The sequence below is a fragment of the Bos mutus genome, chromosome 7 (genome assembly GCF_027580195.1).
Source record: "Bos mutus isolate GX-2022 chromosome 7, NWIPB_WYAK_1.1, whole genome shotgun sequence".
In the NCBI taxonomy this organism is placed as follows: Eukaryota; Metazoa; Chordata; class Mammalia; order Artiodactyla; family Bovidae; genus Bos; species Bos mutus.
Genome location: NC_091623.1, coordinates 56,058,893 through 56,078,512, shown reverse-complemented (window position 1 = coordinate 56,078,512; position 19,620 = coordinate 56,058,893). Strand labels below are relative to the sequence as shown.

The 19,620-nt window shown below is 47.2% G+C and overlaps 1 protein-coding gene across 4 annotated transcripts in view; it reads left to right on the top strand.

The window, feature by feature from the left end:
* INSR (insulin receptor) overlaps nucleotides 1-19,620 on the top strand; it is a 146,561-nt gene that overhangs the window by 117,757 nt on the left and 9,184 nt on the right. For 2 of the 4 annotated variants that reach the window (XM_070373711.1, XM_070373709.1), the window contains 6 exons: nucleotides 6,449-6,608; nucleotides 12,415-12,514; nucleotides 13,838-13,905; nucleotides 16,803-17,047; nucleotides 18,751-18,861; nucleotides 18,955-19,114. In XM_070373711.1, the coding sequence (XP_070229812.1) occupies nucleotides 6,449-6,608; nucleotides 12,415-12,514; nucleotides 13,838-13,905; nucleotides 16,803-17,047; nucleotides 18,751-18,861; nucleotides 18,955-19,114 (844 nt within the window). Of the gene's footprint in view, nucleotides 1-6,448; nucleotides 6,609-12,411; nucleotides 12,515-13,837; nucleotides 13,906-16,802; nucleotides 17,048-18,750; nucleotides 18,862-18,954; nucleotides 19,115-19,620 lie in introns of all 4 variants that reach the window. The other 2 variants (XM_005890758.2, XM_005890759.2) reach the window with 1 other exon arrangement.

Sequence of the window (19,620 nt, the reverse complement as noted above, 5' to 3'; positions counted from 1 at the left end):
TGTAACTAAACTCTCCCCAGGACTGTGTGCCCCATGCACGCTAAATGCTTTGTACATGGTATCTCATTTATCCAATTTTACCACATCTAACATGTGATAAGAAGCCCTGTTATTCTCAGAGACTGCTCAGAAAGAAAAAGGTGCTGCCCATTCTAACTGTAAGATGCATTCATATTTCGGAAATGTCAAATGTAGAAATAATATGTCTCTTGGGATCAATGAAGTACAATAAATCCTCAGAAAACCCAGTGAGCTTGGTACTGACTGAGGCATCCAGAATTTAAATTGCATCCAAGGTTTATAAGAATAGAATCAGGATTTGAACCCAGGGCTATCTGATGTTGTAATCCAGGGGCTGGTAAAGGTCCAGATCCAAAACATGTTTGGCTTTGTGGTCAGATGGTGTCTGCAGCTACTCAATTCTGCCTTTGCGTTGTGAAAGCCACGTGTAGATAATATGTAAATGAAAAGGGATGGTTGTGTGCCATTAAAACTTTATTTGCAAAAACAGGCAGCAAGCAGGCTGGATTTGCTGGCCCCCGTTCTAACTAGTAACCACTGTGGGGCAAGTCTCTATCCTCAGATATGGCTTGTTGTCTACCTTGTGGCTCCGTGGTAAAGAATCCTGCCAATGTAGAAGACACAGGAGATGCAGGCTTGATCCCTGGGTCTGGAAGGTTTCCCTGGAGGAGGAAATGGTAACCCACTCCAGGATTCTTGCCTGGAGAATCCCATGGACAGAGGAGTCTGGCAGGGTACAGTCCAAGGGGTTGCAAAGAGCCAGACGTGACTGAGCGACTGAGCACGCATGCCCACCAGAGAGGCACTGCTGAGGCTTGGACTGACTGGGGCCACTTCTCCCATTTACTGGATGACTTCAGACAGATGTCAGGTCATCTGACATTTGAGCTGACCCAGAGGGTGTACCCTGCCATCAATTGAGCCCTTTGCAGTGATCCATTTACACCTCACAGTGACCCTACAAAGTAGAATCTGCTGGTGAGTGTCTCCCTTTGTGGCTGAGACAATGGAAATTTAGGGAACCGAATAGACTTCAAAGCAGACACAGAATGAAAATGAATGGGCATGGCCGTTTGCCAATAAAACTTTATTTAGAAAATCAAGCAGTGGACCGGATTCAGCCTGTGGGCTCTAGTTTGCCAACCCCTAACAGAGGTTGTTGGCTTCCCCGGTGGCTCTGCGGTAAAGAATCTGCCTGCAGTGTAGGAGCTGCAGGAGATGTGGGTTCGATCCCTGGGTCAGGGAGATCCCCTGGAGGAGGGCATGGCAACCCACTCCAGATTTCTTGCCTGGAGAATCCCATGGATAAAGGAGCCTGGTGGGCTACAGCCCATGGGGTGACAGAGTCAGACACTACTGACTTAGCACACATGCAACAGAGGTTGGTAGGCACAGCTCGGCTTCCCCAAGCCAGAGATGACAAATGGACCTCCATCTGTTGATCCCTCCTGGGACCACATCTCTGGATGCCCAGATATCCAGCTTTGATGATGATTTAGAACTGAAATCAGCAAACTATGATCTATGGGCCAAACTGGCCCCTGGCCTGTTTTTATATGTCCTGCAGACAGTTGTCAAGGGAAAATATGCATCAGTGTGAGCCTAGTGGCCAAGCCCAGAATCAGTGTGGGAGAGGAGCCTTCGGGGGCATATAAAGAGAAGCACGATCCCCAGGGAGCCACTAGTGCACAGGTGATTTAAATCTCCTCCCATATATATTAATCCCATTTGTTCTAACGAAATAGTTCAGATTTGGGTTGGTAGCAAAGCTTTATGCATAAGAATCTCACCACCAATGAAAAGTGCAAGCCACTAGATGTCCACCCACTGGAGAATGGATACATAGAAGATGGTGCGTATATAAGACTGGTGGATATACAGCCTTTTAAAGTTTTATGTTGGGGGGTGATCATGGTCCAGTATAACAAGGAGACTGAGATTTCCAGCTCTGGATTTTAGATTCTCTAAGCTGTTACTCTTCATCTTCCACCAGCACCCACGAAAGTAACTCATGACAAAAGGGAAGCTTATTAGCTTCCATAACCAGCTGATGGAGTTCAGGCACAGCTGGATCCAGATTCCTTTGGATCTTTTGTGTCTCAAGGGTCCTTGCAGTGAGCCCAGTAGCTCCTGGCTGTCCTGTGATTTTAGAGGTTCCAACCCTCATTCTCTCAGCACCAAGCCTGGAAGAAGAGAGTCTGTGTCCCTGCATTTCCAGCCAGTCTGAGGTCACATGACACCCAGTCATAAGACCAGGACAGTGCTGTGTGCTGATTGGCTTAGGCATAAGGGTTTTTTAATAACAGCTTAATTGAGATACATTCACACATGGTAAAATACAGCCACTTAACACATATTAATGTGAAGAGCTGACTCATTTGAAAAGACCCTGATGCTGGGGAAGATTGAAAGTGGGAGGAGAAGGGGACGACAGAGCTGAGATGGTTGGATGGCATCACCGACATGATCGACATGATTTTAGTGGACTTCGGGAGTTGGTGATGGACAGGGAGGCCTGGTGTGCTGCAGTCCATGGGGTTGCAGAGTCGGACACAACTGAGCGACTGAACTGAACTGAACTGAACACATATTGATACAATGCAGCGATTTGTAATATAGTTACAGAGTTGTGCTACCATCACCACAATTCCAGAGTATTTTCATCACTTCTTAAAGAAAGCCTACCTCCACCTCCAGCCATTAAACCCCCAATCTTTCCTACTTCCTTTCCCTCCAACCCTTGGCAATCACTAATCCGCTTTCTGTCTCTATGAAGACAGGTCTCTGCTACTGTGGCCATCTCATCCTCATTTGGAATTTCCCAGGTTTGAACATTAAAGTCCCGCATCCCAGTATAACATAGATAAACTGGTACAGTTTATCCCATTGGCACTGGATCCAACCCTTCTCCCAGCTACCTTTGCTGGCCTAACTCTCTCATTTCTGGAACCCAAAGGTCACCAGTAGGGCTCCCTGGTGGTTCAGCTGATAAAGAATCTGCTTGCAATGTGGGACACCTGGGTTTGATCCCTGGGTTGGGAAGATTCCCTGGAGAAGAGAATGGCTATCCACTCCAGTATTGTGACCTGGAGAATTCCATGGACTCTAGTCCATGGGGTCTCAAAGAGTTGGACACGACTGAGTGACTTTCACTTCACTTAGCAGGTTTGAACACTGAATTCTTGCACCCCAATATAACATGGGTTACCCTATTGGCACTGGATCCAACCCTAACTTCTCTCAGCCACCATTGCTGGCCTGCCTCTCTCATTTCTGGAACCCAAGGGTCACCAGTAGGAATCCCTACCACCAATCCCCACCATAATCTCTGCCTGACCCTGATCCCAGACAGACCAGCAGTATTTGCTCTTTAGAGGATCAGGGAGTTGGAGGGAAAGTTAGAAGTGAGAGGTTGTAATGCCTTAAAAGAAAAAAAAACTCCTCATGAACAAAACTGGTCTGTTATTTCCATTTTCTTTAATTGTCTAGCATCGCTTTGAATAATGTGTGTGTATTCTCAGTTGCTCAGTTGTGTCTGACTCTTTGCAACCCTGTGGACTGTAGCCCACCAGGCTCCTCTGTCTATGGGATTTTCCAGGCAAGAATACTGCAGGGTTGCCATTTCCTCTTACAGGGTATCTTCCCCACCCAGGGATTGAACCCATGACTCTGGCAACTCTTGTGTTGACAGGCAGGTTCTTTACCACTGTACCACCTGGGAAACCCTTGATAAAGTAAAAAGTAAAGTAAAAAAAAAAAGAAGTTTTTGACACCAGTTGTACTGTTGGGATGTAATTTTGCCAAGTTTACAAAATTCTCTCCAGCATTTGGTGGGCGGTCATTTTTTCCCCTCTTATTTGCTAGTTGAACAGCCCAAATCACCGTTGTTTTTGATTCTGCCTCTCCTTGAACTTTGCATCAGTCATTTCTCCCCTCACCACTTCCCTTCCCATCCTGGGACACCCTGGACCCAGGAACCATCTCTGTGGAAAGAGAGCATCAATTTTCAGTTTCTATGCAATTAACATCTCTGCCTCAGCATGTTTTTGCAGTTTTGAGCTGTTTTTCTTTTTTTCCCCCTTGTTTGCACAAACTTTTCTGTAATTGGCTTCTTCATTCTTCATCAGACTTGCTTCTTGGTGGTTTTTTTTTTTGGTGTCTCTAGTTCCTTCCATCAGGCTCCCTTCTCTGTCCTCACCCCTCGAGGTACCCAACCAGCACTGGAGGCTATATTTTCCCTTTCTCCCCAGATAGCAGCTCCCTTTGGTTTCTATATTTGCTTATTTGTCCCTTTCCACTTGGTGACTCATTCGACTTGGAAGAACCTTTGGACTAGACTTCCCCACTCCTACCACTAGCCTGATCTGTTTTCTTGCTGTTATTATCACATGATAAGCACGGGAGTTTTTACGTTTCTCTCCCTCCTCCCACTCCCTCCTGAAATTTTCCAGTCCAATTCCCTGCATGCACTATGAACTCGGAGCTGTTTTGGAAAGTTTTAAAACTGGCCGACGCTTACAGGTTTCATGATCATATTTCCCAGTGAGCCTTATGCTTCTCCTAATAAGCCCTGGGTTTCTTTCTTTTTACATGTTTATTGCTGGGGTGTATATCTCTACCTTCTTTCCAGACATTTAAGTAGATCCCAACTCTTTTAGCAGAGAAGGCAATGGTACCCCACTCCAGTACTTTTGCCTAGAAAATCCCATGGACGGAGGAGCCTGGTAGGCTGCGGTCCATGGGGTCACTAGAGTCAGACACGACTGAGCGACTTCCCTTTCACTTTTCATTTTCATGCATTGGAGAAGGAAATGGCAACCCACTCCAGTGTTCTTGCCTGGAGAATCCCAAGGACGGGAAGCCTGGTGGGCTGCCATCTGTGGGGTCGCACAGAGTCGGACACGACTGAAGTGACTTAGCAGCAGCAGCAGCACCAACTCTTTTAGATCCCCTGGAGAAGGAATTGGCAACTCACTTCAGTATTCTTGCCTGGGAAATCCCATGGAGAGAGGAGCCTGACGGGCTACAGTCCATGGGGTCACAAGGACTGTATGACTGAACGTGCACGTGCGCATGTGTACACACACACACACACACAAACTCTTTTAATAAATAAATCAAAAAGCTACATTGTGAGAAGGAACCTGTTTTAAAATTTGTCCTTAAGACATTAAGTCCATGTATCTGTTTGGTTCTTAGGTGATTTAGGAGATCTGGGTTCCTTCTTTCCTGCCTTCCTGGAGTCCTGGTGAAAATACTCCATGGTGGTTTCAAGGAAGCCAGACAGTTGGTGGGTTTGGAGCCAGACAGTTCTGGGTTCAAGGGCTGCCCTGCCAATGACCAGCTATGAGATCTGGGACAAATCATTTCAACTCCCCCAGAAGCAGAAGACAAACTATTTATGCAATGCCTGTTTTTGTACAGCTTATGAGCTAAGAATCACTTTCACATCTTCAGACAGTTGAAAAAAATTCAAAAGAAAAATAGTAGCTCATGTGTGTGTATGTGTGTGTGTTAGTTGCTCACTTGTGTCCGACTCTTTGTGACCCCATAGACTGTAGCCTGCCAGGCTCCTCTGTCCATGGATTTCTCCAGGCAAGAATACTGGAGTGGGTTGCCATTCCCTTCTCCAGGGGATCTACCTGACCTAGGGATTGAACCTGGGTCTCCTGCATTGCAGGCAGATTCTTTACTGTTTGAGCCACCAGGGAAGCCCTAGTATCTCACATGTGTAAATTTCTGCGAGGTTCAGGTTTCAGCATCCACCGTGTCTTGTGGGCACACAGCCACACCTGTTTGTCTACGGATATTAGAGATTCAGGACCTAGTTCGGACTGCTTTTGAGCTATTGAAGGTTGAATTGATAACAGTGACCACCTGGCCCCCTTAGAGCTAAAAATAATTTACTCTCTGGCCCTTTACAGCCAAAGTTCACTGACCTCTGCTCTAAGCCTCACTTTCCTTGTTTCTAACTAAGCTAAGCGTGACATCATAAGGGTTAAGTGCCATGATCTAAGCCATGTGCTTGGCTATGGTTTTGGAATATTGGCTATTATCAACAACAATAACTTCTCTGAAAGTGAAAACATGAAAGTCACTCAGTCATGTCCAACTCTTTGCAACCCCTTGAACTGTAGCCCAACAGGCTCCTCTGTCTATGGGATTCTCCAGGCAAGAATACTGGAGTGGGTTGCCATTCCCTTCTCCAGGGGATCTTCCTGATCCAGGGATCGAAGCTGGGTCCCTTGCGTTGCAGGTGGATTCTTTACCCTCAGAGCCACCAGGGAAGCCCGATAATCTCTCTATCTGTGCCTTGTCCATAGAGCTATGGTTCAGGAATTTCACGAGGCTCAAAGTCGCTCACATGTTGCAGTGTTTATGCCTCACTCCCTCCATGTTGTTTCTGAGTGGGATCTTTGTCTTTCAGGAGCTGCACCTCTGCGTCTCCCGCCGACATTATGCTCTGGAGCGTGGCTGCCGGCTGCGTGGGCTGCTGCCTGGGAATTACAGTGTGCGAGTTCGGGCCACCTCCCTGGCAGGCAATGGGTCTTGGACGGAAGCCACCTATTTCTACGTGACAGACTATTGTAAGTCTGCACGGCCACTTCGACTGGTAGAGTCTGTGCTTGGTGCTGGGCCTAGCAGGGCGTTTCAGAGGATGCTTGGGGAAGCCTGGAGGCTGTGGGTACTGCCTCTGACTTGACCTCGGGGTCCACCGGCTGCTGCTGTGTGACCAGGGCAAGATGCTTGCCCTCTCTAAGCGCATGCTTCCTCATCTGACCATGGGTATAATACTAGGACCACCACTGGAGGTGAAGGGAGGCTTCAGAGACATCATGAATGCCAAGTGGCTGGCACAGGGCACGTGTGATAAGCACATTAGCTCCTGTTACTGGGGTCTCCGTCTTTGTCTTCAGATGGGCCATGTCCTCCAAGGGAGTATGTGGGAGCTTATCTACTCAGCCTTGGGCGTGCTGGCAGGAAGTGCTGCCATTGAGCGAGCTGGACACACTATGGACAGTACAATAGGGAGAGATGGGGAGAGCTGAGCTGGTCAGGGAGTGCTTCCTGGAGGCGGGGGCATCTTGGCTGAAACCTGGAAGAATGTATAAGAGGGGACAGACCCTGGGACTTCCCTGGTGGTCCAGTGGCTAAGACTCCATGCTCCCAATGCAGGGGCCCTGGGTTTGATCCCTGGTCAGGGAACTTGATCCCACATGCCACAACTAAGACCCAGTGCAGCCAGATAATTAAATAAAAACTTTACAAAAAAAAAAGAGGGGACAGACCAATGGTGTAGGAACCCAGACACTTAGAAGGAGGGGCAATTCTAGACCAGGAGGAGTGGAAACTTGGGTGGGAGGGGGGAAGATAGAGCTTCTGCTTAGTTGGCTGGATTTTCATCTGCCAGGCTTGGTGAGACTGTGGAAAGTGGAAAGGGATTCTTGCTGGGCTGGTTCTGGTCAAGTTAAAGAGCATGGTTCCCACCAAAATTACCCTCACCTCAGATACCAGATGAAAGCTTGGGGGTTCTCCAGGCCACCTGCACTCCTGACTGGCTGGCTACAAATCTGGGGGTTATCACAACCCCCTCAGATTTAGTTGCTTGCTAGAGAAGACTCTGATGCTGGGAAAGATGGAGAGCAGGAGTAGGAGGAGACGACAGAGGATGAAATGATTGGATGGCATCATTGACTCAATGGGCATGAGTTTCAGCAAACTCCAGGAGAAAGTGAAGGACGGGGAAGCCTGGCAGTCCATGGAGTCGTAAAGAGTCAGACAGGACTAAATGACCGAACAACAACCTATGGCTCATAGAACTCAGGAAAATGCTGTGGGACAGTGGGCTTTATGATAAAAGATGTAAGTCAGGACCACTCAGATAAAGAGCCGCGTAGGGCGGGGGCCAAGAGCGGACTGGAAGACATGGCTCCTGTGTCTTCTCTCCATGGAATCAGGATACATCGCAGCACCATCCTGGCATATCAATGTGCCCACCAGCCAGGAAGCTTCTCTTGGTGAACAGAGTTTTTATTGGGGTTTCATTATATCGGTGAGGTTGATCAAGTCATTAACCACATGACTGAACTCCATCTCCAAACCCCCTCCCCTGTTTGGAGACCAGGCTGAAAGTCCAACCCCTCTAATCACACACATGGTCTTCCAGTAACCAGCCCCTATCTCAAACTATCTTCTGTCTTAGCATAAACTCAGGTGTGTTCCAAGGGCTTCATCAATAACAAAGACATTGCTAACACGGATTTTTCAAGGATTTAGAGGGAAACCATGAACAGAATTCAAAAGAAATTATCAAAATGGGGAAAATATTTGTGACCTCATTGACAAAGAGTTCATATCTTTAATACAAAATGAGTATGTATCTATGTCTCCTATGAGTAAAAGATATATGTCCTCACACAAAAATAAGCAAGGGATATAAATAGCCAATTTTAAAAGAAATAGAAAAATAGAAAACATAAGGGGAAAAATGACCAACTTCACTCAAAACCACACCAAAAGGGGAAAAAAAAGGCAAATCAAAATGAAATAGAATTTTTAACTTATCAAATTGGCAAGTGTTTTGCTTGTTTCTGTTATTTAATTACACACAGTGTTATTCAAGAGTACAGACACATGGATGTTATTTTTATGGTAGGTGAGTCCTAAACCACAGTCCTTTAATAAAGTATATCCAAAAAAAAAAGCTTATAAAAGCTTTTACTGTTTCAGCCAGCAATGGTAGCTCTAGAAATTCATCCTAAGGAAATGATCAGAGATGTCACCAAAAGATAAATGATTGAGGAAATTCAGCACAGCTTACTAACAGTAGCTAACAATGGAGAATTAAATATTCAACACATTCAATTAACAACTCTTTCTTAAATAATAAGGAAGCTGGCAAGACACCCAGGGTGTAAAATTTAAAGAGGCACTCACCCTCTGGGGGTGACTCTGCCCTGGCATGGCCCAAAGCAAGAGTTCCTCTCAAATTTTGCATCCTGGCTGCCTCCCTTCCTGAATCCTAGTTCTGGTGGCCACGGGAATCTCAGGAGTGAACTGGTCTGTGGGTCTGGGAAGCAGAGGTGGGGTGGGGTGGGCATCATGGCTCCCAGGTGTGCTGGGTGCTGGGCAATTGGTAGCCTCCACCTTTTCCCCTCCTAAGAAAAATGCCCACCATGGCACATGACCAGACGGTTTCCATTTTTCATGTCCCATCCAACCCTGAGTATTCATTGGAAGGACTGATGCTGAAGCTGAATCTCCATTCCTTTGGCCACCTGATGTGAAGAGTCATTGGAAAAGACCCTGATGCTGGGAAAGATTGAAGGCAAGAGGAGAAGGGAGCTACAGAGGATGAAATGGTTGGATGACCTTACCGACTCAATGGACATGAATTTGAGCAAACTCTGGGAGACAGTGAAGGACAGGGAAACCTGGCGTGCTGCCGTTCATGGGGTCGCAAAGAGTCAGACATGACTGAGCAACTGAACAACATCCAATCATCAAATATTTAGAGAGGCTTTCTCCATGTGGAAGGAGGCAGTTTGCTGTCAATTCAGGGAGGTCCAAGAGGACAAGATGTCTCCGGATAGAGCTGACCCTAAGGGCAGCATGGAGCAGTGGTCAAGAACTTGCTCAGATGGCCTGGGTTCAAATCTCTGCTCCACCTTGAATCAACTCTTAAACTTGGGCAAGAACTCTCACCTCTCTGAGCCTCTGTGTCCCATTCTGTTAACTGACATTGATGTTAACACCACCCCCACCCCACCCCCGCCACTTTGGCTTATGGAATGATTAACTAAGATCTCCCAGGCAGGGCACTTCAAACAGTGCCTAGTATGTTCATAAGTGTTCAGTAAACTGTTACTATTAAAGACCCGAAGGACCAGGTTCCTTCTCTGGTTTCCCAGAACTCACTTTCTTCCTTGGCTTGGAAGCGTCTGAATACATGGGTGCTTTTGTAATTACAGACAATTCAGCCTTGCATGAGAATTAGAATTAAGGCTGCATAACGTTTCTTCAGTTGGTTTAGTTCTTTGGGACGACCCCCTGGCACACACAGGGCACTTCTGATGGATTTTTCATCTGCCAAGGTACTGCTGGGATTGAAATAAGCTATTTAATTTGAAGGGTTCAGTGCAAACTGAAAAGACGTGGTCCCTGGTTTAAAAAGTGTCAAGATTTTCAAGACAGGAAGAGCAGAGCATTAAACAGAGAGCAGGACCTTCTGAGGGCTTCCCTGGTAGCTTCAGTTCAGTTCAGTCATTCAGTCGTGTCGACTCTTTGCGACCCCATGAACTGCAGCACACCAGGCCTCCCTGTCCATCACCAACTCCTGGAGTTCACTCAAACTCACATCCATCGAGTTGGTGATGCCATCCAGCCATCTCATCCTCTGTCGTCCCCTTCTCCTCCCGCCTTCAATCTTGCCCAGTATCAGGGTCTTTTCCAATTAGTTGGTTCTTCACATCAGGTGGCCAAAGGATTGGAATTTCAGCTTCAGCATCAGTCCTTCCAATGAATATTCAGGACTGATTTCCTTTAGGATTGGCTGGTGGATCTCCTTGCAGTCCAAGGGACTCTCAAGAGTCTTCTCCAACACCACAGTTCAAAAGGATCAATTCTTGGGTGCTCAGCTTTCTTTACAGTCCAACTCTCACATCCATACATGACTACTGGAAAGACCATAGGTTTGACTAGATGGACCTTTGTTAGTAAAGCAATGTTTTTTAATATGCTGTCTAGGTTGGTCGTCGCTTTTCTTCCAAGGAGCAAGCGTCTTTTAATTTCATGGCTGCAATCACCATCTGCAGTGATTTTGGAGTCCAAGACAATAAAGTCTCTCACTGTTTCCATTGTTTTCCCATCTATTTGCCATGAAGTGATGGGACCAGATGCCATGATCTTAGTTTTCTGAATGTTGAGTTTTAAGCCAACTTTTTCACTCCCCTCTTTCACTTTCATCAAGAAGCTTAGTTCTTTGCTTTCTGCAATAAGGGTGGTGTCATCTGTGTATCTGAGGTTATTGATATTTCTCCTGGCAATCTTGATTCCAGCTTGTGCTTCATCCAGCCCGGCATTTCGCATGCTGTATTCTGCACATAAGTTAAATAAGCATGGTGACAATACACAGCCTTGATGTATTCCTTTCCTGATTTGGAACCAGTCTGTTGTTCCATGTCCAATTCAAACTGTTACTTCTTGACCTACATACAGATTTCTCAGGAAGCAGGTCAGGTGGTCTGGTATTCCCATCTCTTTAAGAATTTTTCACAGTCTGTTGTGATCCACACAGTCAAAGGCTTTGGCGTAGTCAATAAAGCAAAAATAGATATTTTTCTGGGACTCTCTTGCTTTTTTAATGATCCAGTGGATGTTGGCAATTTGATCTCTGGTTCCTCTGCCTTTCCTAAACCATCTTGAACATCTGGAAGTTCACGGTTCACTACTGTTGAAGCCTGACTTGGAGAATTTTGAGCATTACTTTGCTAGCATGTGAGATAAGTGCAATTGTGCAGTAGTTTGAACATTCTTTGGCATTGCCTTTCTTTGGGATTGGAATGAAAACTGACCTTTTCCAGTCCTATGGCCACTGCTGAGTTTTCCAAATTTGCTGTCATATTGAGTCACAGCACTTTCACAGCATCATCTTTCAGGATTTGAAATAGCTCAACTGGAATTCTATCACGCCCACTAGCTTTGTTCGTAGTGATGCTTCCTAAGGCCCACTTGATTTCTCATTCCAGGATGTCTGGCTCTAGGTGAGTGATCACACCATCGTGATTATCTGGGTCATAGAGATCTTTTTTGTATAGTTCTTCTGTGTATTCTTGCCACCTCTTCTTAATGTCTTCTGCTTCTGTTAGGTCCATACCATTTCTGTCCTTTATTGTCTTTGCATTAAATGTTCCCTTGGTATCTCTTGGTATCTCTAATATCTCTAATCTGGTAGCTTAGGGGTAAAGAATCCTCCTGTCAATGCAGGAGATCCAGGTATGATTCCTGAGCTGGGAAGATCCCTTGGAGAAGGAAATGGCAACCTGCTCCAGTATTCTAGCCTGGGAAATCCCATGGACAGAGGAGTCTGAAGGGCTAAAGTCCATGGAGTCTCAAAGAGTCAGACATGACTTAGTGACTGAAAACCAACAAGGACCTTCTGAGTAGGGGACCTAGCTGATGGCTTGGGTTACATGTCTATGAAGCCGGTGGTGAAGGGAGAAAGCTGGCGCTGGGCAGTGGTCTGGGGTCACTGCAGGGGATACTGACTCAGGGACTAGAGAAGGGGAACAAGCGTGAGTGGCCCATTAGATGTGTAGATATGCTTTCTGGCATGACCTTTGATGTGAACACATTTTGATGAGAACCCTACATTTTCTTATTCTATTTCAGTAGACGTGCCATCAAATATTGCAAAAATCATCATCGGTCCCCTCATCTTTGTCTTTCTCTTCAGTGTTGTGATTGGAAGTATTTGTCTATTCCTGAGAAAGAGGTGAGTGTGGTGATGTGCTGGTAAGTGGTTAACAATCAGCTCTCTTGGGGAAAAGTATGCCTACATGTGTGTTAGTCGCTTGGTCGTGTCCAACTCTTTGCAACCCCATGGACTGTAGCTTGGCAGACAGCACTGTCCATGGAATCCTCCAGGCAAGAATACTGGAGTGGGTAGCGATTCCCTTCTCCAGGGGAACCTTCCTGACCCACGGATCAAACCCAGGTCTCTTGCATTGTAGGCAGATTGTTTACCATCTGAGCCAACAGGGAAAGCCATATGCATTATGATAGGATTTAATTTATCCATTTTTTTAAACATGGATTTGATTTCTTAGTTTTCAGTTCACAGCAAAACTGAGGCAAAAGTATAAGAATTTCCCATACACCCCTTGACCCATGCATGATCCCCTATTATCAACATCAGTGTTCTAACTGATAAACCTACATCCATACATTGTTATCACCCAAAGTCCATAGTTTATATTATGCTTCACTCTCGGTGTTGTGCATTGTAAGGATTTGGACAAATAATACAATGACATGTTTCTACTGGGGCTTCCCCAGTGGCTCAGTGGTAAGGAATCCACCTGCCAATGCAGGAGATGCAGGTTCGATCCCTGGATCGGGAAGATCCCCTGCAGAAGGAAATGGCAACCCACTCCAGTATTCTTGCCTGGGAAATCCCATGAACAGTGGAGCCTGGTGGGCTACAGACCATGGGGTCGCAAAAAGAGTCAGGCATACAGCTTAGCGACTAAATAACTACCACAGTGCAGTGACTCATGAACATATAGTATTTCTGCCATATGTACGCAACCATCTAAATAAAGAAGGTAACAGAGATGGACTGAAGAGTGTAAGATACAGTGTGATAATTAGGAAGTGGCCAGTTTTGAGTATGCATTACGTTTGCTTTGAAGATAATATATTTAACTGTAGGCTTATGTGATTTAATTTTAAGCGGTGGTTGTATTTAACAACTGGCTTGCAAATTTCCTGAAAATTCAACAGTTGTTTCTCATAAGCTAGAATGAGATGGTTTCAGAACAGCAGCGGGTGAATAGTTTTTAGATGTTATAATGACAGCCATAAATTATAGTTTATGGGTAAGCTGTTCCACGCTGATGCACTTAAGTAGCCATCTGATGGGCTTCTGCTAAAAAAAATTAGGATCCCCCACCCTCACCGCAGACTGTATCCAGGATTATGTGGCTGCTGTTAATAAGGGTAGCTGTTTGCTCTGGGGAGGTTATATCCTCCTGCTAGACACTCACAGAGTCCTGTGAGTTTATCAAGATGGAATGTCTCCATTCTTCTCATCCAGGCAGCCAGATGGGCCATTGGGACCACTGTATGCTTCTTCAAACCCAGAGTACCTCAGTGCCAGCGATGGTGAGTTCTATCCCTTTGCCCGTGGATGACCAGAACCCCTCTGTTTGGTTTCCTTTGCCATCTCCATCAATTGACAGTCAAGGGTTGGTACCCTGGGGGGCTGAGAAGAGTCTTCTTGTTCCCTTGAGTTGGCACACCTGCCCCTTGTGCAGAAACCCTGTTACCAGGAGCAATTAGACACCTGCCGTCTGGCACTTGTTTGGATGGGCTGATCTAGATGATCTAGATGTGCTTGGGCTGGGCTGAGACACCCTCAACTTGGTGCTGCAGCTGTAGAGATACAGAGCACGGGTCCTGTGCTAGAGAGCGTGCCAAGGGTCAGAGCCAGAAAGTGGTGACAAAACAGGCCATCCAAGCTGGGAGGTGGAGTCAGAAGCCAAGATGGGAGACTGGAGATGAGGGATGGGGCAAACGAGAAGCAAGGACCAGATGGGGAATATGGGAGGCTGGGTGGGTACCACCAGCACCTCCGCTGTTAGTGGCCACTGAATATGGGGAAGATGCTGATGCTGGTGACAGGAGCATAGGACCGATGACCATGTTCCCTTGACTGCACCAAAGGGCAGTGAGTGACCCTTGTAGATAAAGCTTTGGCTGTTCCTTTAGACACGAAGGCAGCTATTGCATTTCAACCTTCTAAAATGCTTCATGCAGCAAAAAAAAAAAAATCAAAGAGCGACTTTCAAGGCATGAACACTATTGCATGGCAGGATGCTGCTTTGGGAGACAGGGGTGGTGTTTTTAAGGATACCTGGGATTCATTTCAAAGAAGTCTGATAAAACATGCAGATATAGAAGTGAATGTCATGAGGAAAAAAGGTAGACTCATGGAGCCTGGAGAAACAGGAGGCAGGCCCACATGGGGAAGCACCAGGGTTGGTCAGGAGGCAGAGGGAGTGGGAGAAAAATATTAGTAAGAGGCTTTATTGTCTTTTCCATGGGAAAGGTGAGGCAAGACATAAGAGGGGCTAATTCAAGCTAAAACTATTTCAGCAGCATCTGGGGCATATGAGCTGTCCCTGGTTGTCTCCTAACTGGACCTGGGATGATCAGGGCAGGGGGATGGTGCCCCAGAGTGTGAGAGCCTGATGATGGAGGGGGTTAGGATGTGGGCTCTGGATTGGCTGTTTTGCATATGAAAGGTGGACTCTCGGGCACTTCATTTACTCTCTGTGTGAATTGGCCACCCCCAGGAAGGGCAGTCCTTCTAGCACCAGCAAGACCTCAAAGCATCAGAATAGGGAACCTAGACAAGGGGGTTATTCCCAGTGGGAATAGGCACAGAGTCTAGGAGCAAGAAGGGGTGAGTGTTGATCCAGAGCCTTTCTCTCTGTTTGGCAAATGGCATTGTTAACCATGTCAGAGATGGGAAAGCTGAACCCCAGGGCTTCCATCAACCCCCACAGTGTTCTGCTTCCACTCTATTATCCTGCTTCCTTCTGGGGTTGCAGCAATGGCTGAAGGCACAGAGGTGCTCAGGGAAAGCTGGAAGTTGCAGCTTGTGGGTCTTTAAGGCCAGGAAGTTCTGGGCCAAGAGATACAGAGGGCAAGGTCCAAGCTCTGGGATCTTGGGGGCTGGGAGAGGGACTCCCCAGTGAGTATGTGTAAGTTCATTTGGGTTCAGAGCTCTTGTATGATCCAATGTCCTTGCAAGAGCCATTGGTGATGGTATTGTGTTGCTTAGACTGCTGTACTCAGACTGGACGGCTTAGAAAAGAGTTTGATTTCCTCACAGCCCCAGAGGCTGGAACTCTGAGATCACGGTGTTAGCAGGGTTGGTTTCTCCTGAGTCCTCTCTCCTTGGCTTGTAGATGGCCATCTTCTCCCTGTATCTTCCCTCTGTGTGTATCTGTGTCCTAATCTCTTCAAGGACTCCAGTCAGATTGGATTAGGGCCACTCTAATGACCTTATTTCAGAGAAGGCAATGGCACCCCACTCCAGTACTCTTGCCTGGAAAATCCCATGGATGGAGGAGCCTGGTGGGCTGCAGTCCATGGGGTCGCTAAGAGTCAGACACGACTGAGCGACTTGACTTTCACTTTTCACTTTCATGCATTGGAGAAGGAAATGGCAACCCACTCCAGTGTTCTTGCCTGGAGAATCCCAGGGACGAGGGAGCCTGGTGGGCTGCCGTCTCTGGGGTCACACAGAGTCGGACATGACTGAAGTGACTTAGCAGCAGCAGCAATGACCTTATTTTACCTTGATCATCTCTGTAAAGATTCCACCTCTAAATACAGTCACATTCTGAAAAACTTGGGTTCGGATATCAACATATAAATGTGTGAGGGATATAATTTTAGCATGCAACAGGTGCAGAGGAGGGCAGGAAGCATCATGGTTTTTCTTAAGACTGTGTATTTGTCTGCAAATTATTTGCCACTGTGTAACAAACTCCAAACTTAGGGGCTTAAAACAACCACTATCTATTGGCTCAAAGTGTGGTGGCTTTGCCAGCTGGGCAGTGCACAGCTGGGTGGTTTTTCTGGTCTCACTCACATGGCTGTAGCCCTTTTGCAGATCCACTGGCACTGAGTTGTCTTGAGTGGGCTCACTCACCTATCTGGTGGCAGGCAGGCTGGGTGTTCCCCCTTCCTTTTGGTACTCTGCAGAAACAACAGGCTTAGATGGGAAGTAGCATCCTTTGGTAAGGGGACTCTGAAATCAGACAGGTTTCAGGCTCAGCTTGGCACGCTACTGGCCAGGACCCTGGACTGATTATGGCTCCTTCCTGAACCTCCGTCCATCCTGTTGTTGGCCCTGTGCCCACTGCCCAGCGCAAGGTCTGGACCCCAGGAACCACTTAGTGAACATTTACAAGGAGGAGGTTGGGTGGGAGGTGGCCAGGACCCCGGAAGGATCTGCTGAGGGTGCTGTGTAGATAAGTGAGGAGTAGTGTTTCCATGCTCTGTGTATGTGCCGGACGAGTGGGAGGTGCCTCGAGAGAAGATCACACTCCTGCGAGAATTGGGGCAAGGCTCCTTTGGCATGGTGTACGAGGGCAACGCCAGGGACATTGTCAAGGGTGAGGCGGAGACGCGCGTGGCAGTGAAGACGGTCAACGAGTCAGCCAGCCTGCGAGAGCGGATCGAGTTTCTCAACGAGGCTTCGGTCATGAAGGGCTTCACCTGCCACCATGTGGTAAGTCCCCCTGCTGGCTCCGGGAGCGGACAAAAGTCTTTATTTTTTAATTTTTATTTTAGTTTTTTAAATTTTTAGTTGGAGGATAATACAATACCATGTGCAAAATAGACAGCTAGTGGGAAGCTGCTATATAACACAGGGAGCCCAGCCCAGTGCTTTGTGACCACCTAGAGCCTATATATACTTATGACTGATTTGCTTGTCATGTGGCAGAAACCAACACAACAGTGCAAAGGCTTCCTTAACACACATTCTCTCATCCCATCTCCTCCATCCTTCCTCTTAATGCATAGAGCTTGAGGATGCTGGGTGTGGACCTTCTGCCCAGCCCCCACTCTGCTGAGCATCCCAGAGGTGGCCCTTCCCTTCTCATTTCTCCAATCCCATCCTTTCCCACCTCACCTAGAGTGAGACCCTTTCGCTGTCCCATCACTTTCTAGAATCTTCTATCTCTTCCCTCTTCCTGGCTCCTATGTAACCTCTAAACACTGTGGTCCACCTGATCCCTGCTCCCCACTCCCCAGTCAGCACAGACTCTCCCTGCCTTTCTACTCCTTTAGTTTCCCTTGAGCCTGAGTCCTTTCATCCTTGCCCCAAGCATATTCTTGGAGCACCTGCTCTATATGAGCTCCATTCTCTTCTCTGAGGTGCAGCGGATGTCTGTCTTCCTGGAGCTCCCAATCCAGAAGTGGAGACAGAATCTAAACCCAGCAAGTTAATGATGTCATCCCATGAGGAGACGATGCTATGGCAACAGGGGAGAGGAGGGCGGAGCTGGGGGTTTGGGAAGGCAGCAGTGGCAAAGGTATATTTGAGCAAAGACTCCAGGATGTAGGGACTGGGTTGAGGGACAGGTGAGGGGACAGAGCATCAGGCAGAGGGAACAGTTAATGCAAAGGTCTGGAGGTGGGCTCAGAGACACAAGGGTTTGCCTTGGCATGTTGCTGTTTGGGAGCGGCCATTTATTCACTTCTTTAAGTAGTATTTGTGCAGGCCGCTGCAGGAGATGTTGCAGGGACAAGGTTGAACGAACCACTGTGATTCTTTTGGCCCTTGTGCAGCTTGCTTTTTTTTTGGCCTCGCCCCATGGCTTATGGGATCTTGGTTCCCAGCACAGAGTCCTAACCACTGGACTGCCAGGGAATTCCCTGTGGCTTGCAATTTTCATCTGTACCATCCAGGACAGTGGAGCTTCCCTGATAGCTCGGTTGGTAAAGAATCCACCTACAATGCAGGAGACCCCGATTCGATTGCTGGGTCGGGAAGGTCCACTGGAGAAGAGATAGGCTATCCACTCCAGTATTCTTGGGCTTCCCTTGTGGCTCAGCTGGTAAAGAATCCGCCTGCAACATGGGAAGCCTGCATTCGATCCCTGGGTTAGGAAGATCCCCTGGAAAAGGGAAAGGCTACCCACTCCAGTATTCTGGCCTTGAGAATTTCATGGACTGTGTAGTCCATGGGGTCGCAAAGAGTCAGATACGACTGAGGAACTTTCACTTTCATCCAGGACAGTAGCCACTCGCTCCCTCACCCCAAATCCAACAAGATGTTGACCTTGGTGTTTCTTCGGGCTTCCTACAGGCCACTCAGGACCAGTGTGCTGGGTGTGATGTAGGTACCAGACAGAAAGACCCAGGTGGGTGGACATCTTCTCACAGACCCTCATTCAAGAATCTGCCCGGCCCCTGCTTATTCCACAGGTCCGCCTCCTGGGGGTGGTGTCCAAAGGCCAGCCAACGCTGGTGGTGATGGAGTTGATGGCTCACGGAGACCTGAAGAGTTACCTCCGTTCCCTGCGGCCTGAGGCTGAGGTGAGCTGTCTCCAGGTACCTGGCAGGGCACCCAGCGCTCCTGGGCCTCAGGCACATGTGTGGCTGAACATGCCCCCCCTGTTTCAACTTTAGAATAACCCCGGCCGCCCTCCGCCTACCCTGCAAGAAATGATTCAGATGGCAGCAGAGATCGCCGATGGGATGGCATACCTGAACGCTAAGAAGTTCGTGCACCGGGATCTTGCAGCCCGGAACTGCATGGTTGCCCACGACTTTACAGTCAAAATTGGAGGTGCGTCTGGCTTTCTGCCTTGAAATGTGTGACCCAGGCTTTTTGGCTTCGGTTGTCTATAGTGAGCACTTCAATCTTTTCTAGTAGTGGGAAGGGGCACGGTTTGGGATGGGGGCTCACCCTCATGCTGTGGTTTAATTGCATTTGTTCTTTACTTCATTCATTCACTTCTTTAAGTAGTATTTGTGCTGGTGGCTGCAGGAGGTGTTACAGGGGTAAGGTTGACTAAGTCACCATAATTTTTCTGCCCTTGAGAAACTTGCAATTTTTGGCCTGGACACATGGCTTCTGGGATGTTGGTTCCCAGCTCAGAGTCCTAACCACTGGACCCCCAGGGAATTCCCTGCAGCTTGCAGTTTTTATCTGCACCAAGCAGCACAGTAAAATAAAATAAATTCAGTAAAAGTAAATAAAAATAATTTAAATTCAGTAAAACAAAATTTAAAAATTCAGGAAAATAAAATTAATTCAATAAAATAAAATAATTAAAATTCAGTGAACTAATT